This window comes from Juglans regia, chromosome 8 (genome assembly GCF_001411555.2).
Source record: "Juglans regia cultivar Chandler chromosome 8, Walnut 2.0, whole genome shotgun sequence".
NCBI lineage: Eukaryota > Viridiplantae > Streptophyta > Magnoliopsida > Fagales > Juglandaceae > Juglans > Juglans regia.
In genome coordinates, this window is record NC_049908.1 from 10,797,290 (window position 1) to 10,808,173 (window position 10,884).

The 10,884-nt window shown below is 35.7% G+C and overlaps 1 protein-coding gene across 2 annotated transcripts; it reads left to right on the forward strand.

Moving 5' to 3' along the window:
• The first annotated feature begins 7,685 nt into the window (after window positions 1-7,685).
• Window positions 7,686-9,531, forward strand: LOC108989014 (probable pectinesterase/pectinesterase inhibitor 7). Of its 2 annotated transcripts, XM_018962458.1 has the most exons (3): window positions 7,686-8,314; window positions 8,381-8,688; window positions 8,837-9,531. In XM_018962458.1, the coding sequence occupies exons 1-3, from the start codon at window positions 7,686-7,688 to the stop codon at window positions 9,529-9,531; spliced, it is 1,632 nt and encodes a 543-aa protein (XP_018818003.1). The 2 variants fall into 2 exon arrangements, with proteins under 2 accessions (XP_018818003.1, XP_018818002.1); XM_018962457.1 differs by having other exon boundaries at window positions 7,686-8,688.
• Window positions 9,532-10,884: the final 1,353 nt, after the last annotated feature.

Here is a 10,884-nt window from a genome sequence, read left to right on the forward strand (position 1 = left end):
TAATTTTATGTTTTCTTTTTTTCCATGTTGTTGGGCTGCCTAGAATTAGTTGTTTTGGGTCTAATTGTTGTGAAGTTGTGTTGTAGTAAGGAAATGTGATAGAATTAAATATGGTTGATGCATTGGATTGTGCAAACCAGTATGCGTGCAATGTGTTTGATAAAATGTGTAAGAAATGAACAGCTTCAAAAATCAAAACCACATGACCCAACAGAACAAGTTAGTAATATAAATTGTAGAATAGTAAACTAATAAACTAAAATAATTAAAATTCAGTACTTTTTATTTTCATTCTAATAAACTAATATCCAAAAAGAGTAGCTACCTACTCTTTCTTCAATGTTGTATATAAGTCAGTGTATAAATATATTGATTTGATCTTTAAATTACTTCGATTGATATAGTATTTCTCATATTTCTATATAAGAAATATTATTTTAACATCAAACAAATAAAATTCTCCAAGAAAAGCACCTCCTGTTATTCTATGATCTATTTGATCTCTTGAAAAAGGATAAAAAGCATATAAGGTAATATAAGATGTTGCTTTATTGATTTCTTATTGGGATAGATTCTGATACCATTTGTAACACTCTAATATTAGCAACCGGAGTGGAGTTGATGTTTGAATTGGACAAGCTATTGACAAGAGTAATTAAATTTTGAATTTGCTCTTGAGAGAAAATAGTATTAGGATTACTTGCATCTTGCTCCAAATATGAAACATTGTTTGCATTAGGTAATTGTGAAGTTTCATTTCCAGATTGAGCATAAATGGATCTTTTGCCTCGAGGACCCTTCCAGCCAGGGGGATAGCCAATGAGTTGGAAGCACTTATCTACTAAGTGACCAGAATATCCACAGTGGGAACATATTGCATCTGTTTTGCCTCTTAGTTTCTGAAACTTGGTAACATTTGTTGAATTTTGTCTTTGAGGTTGTGTAGCAAACATGGCATGTGAGTCAAGAGAAATACCAACAGTATTTGATAGTGACCTTTGGCTTTCTTCTTACAGTAACAGAGAAAAGATCTTGCTCATTGAAGGTAATGGAGATTGAAGCAGTAGTTGACTGCGCTATGTTGAATAAGAATCATGCAGACTAACTAAGAATTTCATTACATAATCAGCTTGTTGGCGCTCAGATAGATTCTTCAAAATTTCACAAGAACATCTTTCAAGATTTCCACAACGGCAAACTGGAATTGGGCGGTAGCTAATGTATTCATCCCATTTGGTTTTGAACTCACTGAAATATTCAGTGACAGACTTTGATGCTTGAGAAATAGAGCTAAGTGATTTTTCCAATGTGAAAACTCTAGGACCATCACTACGAAGATATTGAATCTTGAGTTCCTCTCAAATCTCGTAGGTACTTGTGAAGTAAAGAAGGCTTCCACGAATTTCTTTGGAGATCGAATTCATTAGCTAGGACAAAACCAAGTTGTTTGCCCTAAGCCAGGCAACTCGAATTGTTTGATTCTCAGAAGATGGTTGAGATAAGCTGCCATCAATAAATGCAATCTTGTTCTTCACTGTAAGTGCGATGGAAACAGAGCGACTCCATGCTACATAATTCTCTCCAGTGAAGATTTCAGAGACCAACAAAGCAGCTGGATTATTAGATGGATGCAAGAAATAAAAGCTTGAAGAATCATCAGAAGGATTCATTCTTGGAGTAGAAGAACGTGAAGAATTTTGGATAGGAGGATCAGAATTAGAATTAGGTTCTGCCACAAAAGCAGACAGAGGAATCAAAGTTGTAGCGAAAACTTTTTACATGATGATACCATGTAAAATTGCTAAGAATTGTGAATTGAAAGACGAAAAAAGAATTGGAAACTAGAAGATATGGAAGAGAGAACTTTGCTTCTTCTCATTAGATGAATGAAAAATGACTTGATGATATTAAACTATACAAAGTAACCTATTTATACAACTTGAGATACAATCAAGTAGGTTATTCTGAGACTAACTAACTTAACTGTCAAACTGGATTAGGAATTAATAAAGTCTCTTGTTTGGCTTCTCGGGATTTCCTTTCCAATTCCTTGATATGGTTTTCTATATTCCAACACAGAGAGTGAGAGAGGCATTGAGGGAGAGTGAGGGTAAACAAAGGGATTAATCGGAGAGGAATACTTGCCAGCTTGGTAACGTATGCTAGTGCGCAACGACTGCAAATAAACAAGAATATGAGAGAGAAGTTGAGGGGTGTGCTACGGCAGAACGGAGCGACAAGATAGAAAAAAAATAGAGGAGAGCGAAGCTGAGATGAGAGTGCAAAAGGTAGGCTTGCTGGTCTGGCCTTAGGGTTGGACGATGAGGAGGATAGTGGCAGTGTAACAGAGAGCAACGGGAGATGAACTGGAGAGAGAGAGAGAGAGAGAGAGAGAGAGAGAGAGAGAGAGAGAGAGAGAGAGAGAGAGAGAGAGAGAGAGAGAGAGAGAGAGAGAGAGGGCGGGGGGGGGCCTAGGAAAATGTTTAACACTTCATTTTAAGGAGGAGAAGAAGCAATATGATCGAGAAATGGAGGGGCATAAAATAGGATAGGAGGACGAGAGGTTCAAATTGGAAGCCGAGAGGCTTGAACTTGTCCAGTTTAAAGCTAAAGAGAAAGCATAGATTGAGCATTTAGAGAGAGAGGAGTGAATCATGTTGATGGATGTCAGTGACTTACCTGAAATATAACGCACATATTTTGAGCAACGTCAAAGGGAAATTGTGGTGAAACGTAATGCAAAAAAGCAGTGACAGTTGTAATATTTGTTTGCTTTCCTTTTGTATATTTCTAACTACATTTTCCAATGTTAAATTAGTGATCCCAACGCCCTAAAAAAACTGCCCGAGGGCCCATCTATGCTACATTGTTTTTTTTATAAGGGATGTCAATTGGTTAATTTGTAACACATTATTATTTTTCACATGTATGTGGTTATGGAGGAAATTTGGGAATGGATATATGGCAGACTTGTGCATGGATGGAAAGATGGTAAACAAATATTTCAAATATTACAGATAACTCGGATGGTCAGGTATTTTGGCCAATGTTGTTTTGCCAACGGAAAGGAAATCATACAATTAGGAATATTTAATCACTATGACAACATAAATTATAGTGGATTGCAGCTTTTTTAATTTTGAGAATATAATTTTCATTGATGCTCAATTATGTCTGATTGGAGGCGATGATGAGCCGAGGTGTCTCTAATTTCATGATGACGCTGAATGAACTTCATAAGTTCTGTTGTAGGATTGAGAGATAATTCAGGCAGACCCTTATCAAGTTGTTGATACTTGAACTCAGGAATCATCACGCTTGTTTTCGATGACCATGTTATATAGAATTACACATGCTTTCATTATATTTGTTAGATCACTGATTTTGAACATTTGAGCAAACTCACGAACAATTGCAAAGCGTTGTTAAAGGACCCCAAATGCATGCTCTACATCATTTTTTGCTGATTCATGTGCTGTAACAAAATATTTTTTCTTGATCCCTTGTGGAGTTGAGATCGTTTTTATAAATTTTGACCACTTTGGATAGGTACCATCAGCAATGTAGTACACCAAAATATGGTCATTACCATTAATTTAGTAATTCACTGGAAGAGCACGCCTTTGGGCAAGTTCAATGAGAATAAAAGATCTCTTTAGTACATTGATATCTTTATGAGAACCGCATAATCCAAAAAAGGCGTATCATATCCAAAGATCATATAAAAAAACTACTTCTAATATAATAGGTTCATGATTATGCCCGGAGTACATATCTTCCATGCAGACACATAATTTTTTCACTTCCAATGCATGCAATCAATGTTTTATTGCATCCTTAGGGATCCATGTTGTTCATCAACAGCGAGCAATTGAGCAATATCATTAGCATTTGGACTTCTAATAAAAAAATATTTACGACTGCGGTTATAAATTTTTTCAAACTCTCCATTGTGGTGCTTTCTCCAATCTGTATGTATTCATCCATAAAATCAAGTTACTCCATATACAAGCATTCTAAGTGCAGCGGTTTTCTTTTTCAGGATAAATAGACCGAGTCTTCCAGCATTATCTCTTCTTTGGATGAAATAGGGCTCGTAAGCCTCTATCTCATATTGAATATGAAAGAAATAGAGAATGACCCATACAAAATCTCTTTTGAAATAGATTATAAGGATATATTGCTGTTTCTGCAAAATAGTTACGAAATAGCCATTCGTGCCCTTCAATATGATCACGGCTTATGTACTTACAATGTGGCGAGGACCACGATGAGTAGATGGTAATCCTCCATCGTTAAAAACAAGTTCGAACTCATCTTCAAAGTCTAAGTGAAGCAGCAATTTGCAAAAGAAATAACGAGCTATTAAGATGCGAGTGGAAAATGAGGCCAGAATGAGTTTAAGATGAAATGAAACTTAGGGCGCTGTTCTAGATGTGAATGGACTCAGAAGTGCTCTTATTTATACACAATAATGTTATTGCTTGAAAATACGTCCGGTAGGAAAATGACAAAAACATTACCGTTACAACTCGGAAAATATGTGTTGCCACTGGACAAATAAAAATATTACCGATAGATAATAAACAAAAAATGTTAACGTTAGACAAATGATAAAAAATATTTCCATTAGATCTCGGATAAAACCATAATCTTTATTTTTGTTTATCCATTACAAATAAAAAACCGTTGGAAAATTTGAATTTTTTAGAAAAAGAATTAATATTTTTAAAACCACAATAATTTGAAAATTATTATCGTACCCACAAACAAAATCGGCTCTATGTTTAAAATATTAGCTAGAAGGTGATAGTTCAAAATATAAGGAAAAAGATCGAGAACAGAGTGAGCAATTAATTAAGATTGTAAATGGAAGTGAGATTAAGAAATAATAGTAAAAGAATATTTTAATAGAATAGAGAACGAATAGAGAATGAAATATATAAAATTTTTAAAAAATAGTAAAATTTAAGAAAAAATTTGAAAAATGATGTTTTTAAGCCGAAACTTAAAAACATTTGTAGGAAAGGGGACGTTGATGCTCCAAACTCTTAAAATTCAGGCCGGGCGTACGTGGATGGACTAACGTTTTCATTATTTATATTAATTATTTATTACGTACCTGTCTAGACAGGGATATAATTTTCCCTTTAAAAAAAAAATGAAAAGTAACATTTTATTTATTTTGCTCCTTAGTTTGACCGATTATGATGCATGCATATATATATATATATATATATATATATATATATAGTACCGTCAATGGTTTTGTGCCATCGTGCATGCATGATATATATATATATATATATATATATATATATTTATATATTTATAGGATTGAGCTTCATATATATTATATATCCCAAATTCTCAATCCTCTTAATTAATTAATAATATATATATATATATCTAAAATGCGTACTGATGATCATCATGTCCATAGATAAGTACTGAGAAATTAATCAAACACATCCACCAGCCTGTTAATTAAAGGACTCAATTCAAAGTATAAGTTTTTGACTTAGTCGTAGTGCAAATTTTAATTACTCGTAACAACCAATTAACCCCATTTAATTGATATCTATTAATAATAAATAAGCAGTACCATTTCTTTTACAATATCCATAAATATATATAATTATACACACACATGTATAATCTTGTCACCCGATAACTCACTACAAGAAATTAAATGATTATTTATTATTAGTTATTTGTGATGAAAATAGATTCATTTTAATAAAAAAAATTAATTTTCATCACAAATAATTACTAGTAATTACATATAAATATTTTTCTTGCCGTGACTGTTTATTTAAGATTTTCAAAACTAGTGGAAACACGTACTACGACGTATATTATATATAAAGAGTCAAAGGAATAGCTTGCGGAAGCTTCATTCCTTTAATTTGCAGTAATATATTTTTCTAAAGTCAAAACTCCGATGTTTTAAGAAGAATTTGTTTGTTTTTTGTACTTACCAAAGTGGCAAGTGATGTATATGAAAAAAAGTTTAATATTTAGGTAAAGCCTCAAAAGAAATTAAAGTAATTACCCAACTTGATAAACAGGTCAATGCTATCTCTCCTGATTGGAAGAAAGATGCATGGTAGTGAATAAACAAGAGCTAGATCATGTAGATCATGAAAATTAAAAAACATATAATACTTGCTAAGTCCAATATTGTTTTAGATTAGCAATTAAACATATGCCCTTGTGATCTTATTTGCCCCGTTTAGATACAGAAACACTCTCGACCCATCTCATATTATCATTACAATTTTCTTAAATTTCTATATAAAATATAATAAATAATTTAACTTTTTTAAATCTCAAAATAATAATAATATTAAAAAATAATATTCTAATAATATTTTATTCAACTTATATAAAATCATCTCATCTCATTTTACTATTCTAACGAGCCCAGCGGTGTCTGAAATTTCGTTGCTGATGCAATACTGCCAATCAACACTACTGGCAAAGTTTTATATTTGTCCTCCAATGTTTTAGTAATTATTTATTTTAATGGTCTCTAATTCTCAAACATCTGACGTAGTATTCACAACCATGAGATCAGTTCTAACCATTTCTTCTATTTTGGCACAAATTAAAAACATCAACTCAAAGCATTTTGTCTTAAGCAGCGGACATGATCATTAATTAATTGATCTTTCATTAAACCTTTGGCTTCAACTTGAGTGCCCTAGTATTAAACCATCTGATCCATCTATTAATTGTAATATCAGCCATGTTTTTTTTTATCCATTCAGGCCGGGTCGTTCTTATAAAGTTAATTGTATGAATTTGTTTGCAGAAAGTTTATGCACTACAAGACAAATAGATAATTGTGACCATTTATTTGCGACAAAAAAATTATATGTGATCAAAACATAGTCATTTTAATTGTAAATAATCATTTCGTTGGAATTAACTAGTTGCAAATAAGTAATTTTCTTATAGTGATTGCACAAGGACTTTTTGAGGATAGCTTGGTTAAAATGTGTGTATATATATATATATATATATATATATATATATATATGAATGGACATGCATTAGAACGCACTGCATGCATGCATGCATTACTGCAACAAGACATGATCATCAAGTATCGATCTTGGTCACTCATCAAAAAAAGAAAAGAAAAGCATTGCGAGGATGGATGGAACTAATTTAGCACATGATCAAAATGGTGAATCAAGAATTTCCACCAAAACTTAACGAAAGAGGAATTAATTACTGTTGATTTTAAGACAATCATGAATTATATCCCAAACTAATTAAGATATATATATATATATATATATATATATATAATACAGAGACGTTTTGTTTGGGACGATTTTATTCCTACTTGAGAAGGATGTACCTAGCTAATCGTTTCCCATGCCGCCATTACATCAACATTAAGCAACATAATGGATATATATATATATATATATATATATATATATAAAGTACTCAGCATAGAGCCCGGAAAAAAAAAAAACGAAAACAAATTCCTGATCTGCCACCCAACAAGTTGACTTTCACAAAAACAATCCCCTAATTAAGACATTCCCCATCCGACGACCATATCATCAAGCTGCTTGTTTTATAGTCTCCCTCCACTCCTATAAATTAAAGTCCATTAATGAACTTCTTCACCAATACACATTCTTCGAACTGTCCCCAATACAACTATGGCTTCCAAGCTTTTCTCTCCCAAAAGATTTTCAATACTTTTAATTCTCCTTCCCTTGTTAATTTCCACCCTGCAGCTATCTTTTGCAGATAGCTCTGATCCGACTGTTACCGCCTCACCTGAAACCATTTGCAAGTCCACCCAGGATCCTTCTTATTGCAAATCCGTGCTCCCTAACCGCAATGCTAGTGTCTTCGACTATGGTCGATCTGTGATTTTAAAATCATTATTGCAAGCACGTAAATTTTCAAATACTGTGGATACGTATCTTCAACGTAGATCCTCTTTGTCCGTAACCACAGTACGTGCCCTTGAAGATTGCCAGCTGCTCGCTGGATTAAACGTGGATTGCCTTCAAGCTTCCTATGAAACTGTCAATAAAACCAGTGTTGCCCTCCCTAGCTCCGAAGTGGATGATGTTCAAACCATGCTTAGTGCAGTTTTAACAAACCAGCAAACTTGTTTGGATGGCGTAGAAACCACGGCTTCAGATTCAAGCATAAAGAATGGTCTTCCAGGGCAACTCCTGAATGACACTAAGCTCCATGGCGTCTGTCTGGCCTTGTTCAGCAAGGGTTGGGTTCCTATCAAGAAGATAAGCTCGCAGCCGAAGAGGAAACATCCTAAGTTCAGAAATGGGCGCTTACCCTTAAAGATGTCCAGCCAGAAACGAGCAATTTATGAATCAGCGAGACGGAGAAAGCTTCTTCAGACAAGTGATGAGGAAGCTGTTACGGTTTATGACATTGTGGTGGTGAGCAAGGATGGAAGCGGACATTTCACCGACATTACCTCTGCCATTACTGCTGCTCCAAACAACCTTAACGCCTCTGATGGATACTTTTTGATCTATGTCACGGCCGATGTTTACGAAGAGAATGTGTCCATTCCGAAGGGCAAGAGGTATTTGTTGATGATTGGAGATGGCATCAACCAGACTATTATCACAGGAAGCCGAAGCGTTGACGATGGGTACACGACATTCAATTCCGCAACATTTGGTAAGGAATAACATCTCCCACACTTTAGGGAAATGCATGCTAAATTACATAATTCGATCGCATGCCACTCTGTAACGAGTTTAAATATTTAACATATATATTAACTATTTTGAGCATGAACTGACCCAGTTTCACATCAATATTGCAGCTGTGGTTGCACCAGGGTTCGTGGCCGTGAATATAACTTTCCGCAACACTGCTGGGGCAATCAAGCACCAGGCGGTTGCACTACGAAGTGGAGCAGATATGTCAACATTTTATAGCTGCAGCTTTGAAGGGTACCAGGACACATTGTACACGCATTCTTTTAGACAATTCTACAGGGAATGTGATATCTACGGGACGGTTGACTTCATATTTGGAAACGCTGCAGTTGTTCTCCAAAACTGCAACATATATCCTCGCCTTCCATTGTCAGGACAATTTAATTCCATCACTGCTCAAGGTAGAACAGACCCAAATCAAAACACAGGCACTTCAATCCAGAATGCTACAATTAAAGCAGCCGATGATTTGGCTGCAAGTGGTGGTACTTCTACTCAAACTTACCTAGGGAGGCCATGGAAGCAGTACTCTACGACGGTTTTCATGCAATCTTTCATGGACAGTTTGATAAATCCTGCTGGCTGGCATGAATGGAGTGGAACTTTTGCACTGAGCACGTTGTATTATGCGGAGTATAATAATACGGGACCTGGATCAGACACTACGAATAGAGTGACATGGGATGGTTACCATGTCATCGACGCCAATGATGCTGCTAGCTTTACTGTGTCTACCTTCTTACAGGCTGATGTTTGGCTGCCTCAAACAGGAGTGCCTTACACCGATGGCTTAATATGATCGACGTACGTTCGTTTTTTGTTATTAAAATATTGTTTTAACCAAGCAAAGAAATAAGAAGCGTGGTGATCATGTGTTGCCATAACCTATTGGCCAGCGGCCTGCTACTGCATGCAGATTGATTTAAAGTACTATACGAAATTACTTTAAAATATATGGGATCTATGCATGCAGCAAGTTAAAAGGTGGCCTTATAATATATATAGAGTGTTATAAATTTGTCAACTTTGGCTTCCAGCTCAGTTGATTTGGCTATTTTCCAAATGCCAAACGTGGCTCCAAGCAAGTTAAAATCTGGGTTGGATTGGGTTTTCACGTTTGAATTTTATTAATTTTCCGCCTTTCTTTTTATTTTGGTTTATATATATATATATATATATATATATATATATATATTTGACTTTATCGCTTGTTGTCGTATTTTAATTCCGTATTTATCTCACGAACAATGAATAGGCCAAGCACGTGCGCATGCCACGCCTAGCGCGCGCTAGCCTCTCAAGGAAAAATAAAATCAAGTGGGAAGTTAAAACAATATTAATTATACACAAAAAGTACAATGGAAGATCTTCGATGTCTACGATATTAATGCGCGCTGCTATATCTTCCTAATACTTAAAAGCACGTATAAAGATGAACAGTAGTGAACAGTGACATCGTTTTCTTTTTCCCGTTGGCTTTTCTCGTTACCTTCTGAAATTCAGTTCGAATTTCAGTCTTCCTCTTCGTTCGGTTAGCATCATTTACACATTAAAAATATATAATCCTTACATACATATAAAATATCTGATCTTCACATATAAGAGATGAAATATCTTATCTACACACAATTCACATTTACAGAACAATTCTCAAACTCAACTCGAGGAAGAAAAAAATTTCCCGTGCTCCTGAGATTTCTTCTCGCCGTTGGTACGCCGTTCACTTCTAATTTTACCTCTAACTTTGTTTTTCTCTTTTCTGGTTCTCGCATATATGTTTCTGTTTGTCCGTGTGTCTTTGAGTGGGGGAGACGGAGGGAGACGGAGGGCTGCGCGTGGGGGACTCCGAAGGTGGGTGCGATGGTCGCCGCCTTGAGGGGGACTCCTCGGTGGTGGCCGTGAGCTTCGGTGGCGACGTACGGCGGCGCGACATGAAACAAATGGGTGAAACCCATTTTCGTTCGGTTTCCATGGGGGAGACGGAGGGCTGCGCGTGGCGGCCTTCGAAGGTGGGTGGGATGATCGCCACCTTGAGGGGGACTCCTCGGTGGTGGTCGTGCCCTTCGGTGGCCGCGTACGGCGGCGGAAAACCACATAAATGGGAGAAACCCATTTCGGTTCTCTTTCCACGGAGGAGATCCATGGCTGCGCG

What these genes read in the sequence shown, in the direction of transcription:
- LOC108989014 (XM_018962457.1), top strand. Translation starts at nt 7,686, where the DNA reads ATGGCTTCCAAGCTTTTCTCTCCCAAAAGATTTTCAATACTTTTAATT. An exon ending in ATTCAATTCCGCAACATTTG is followed by an intron (nt 8,689 to 8,836) that starts GTAAGGAATAAC and finishes TCAATATTGCAG; the next exon opens with CTGTGGTTGCACCAGGGTTC.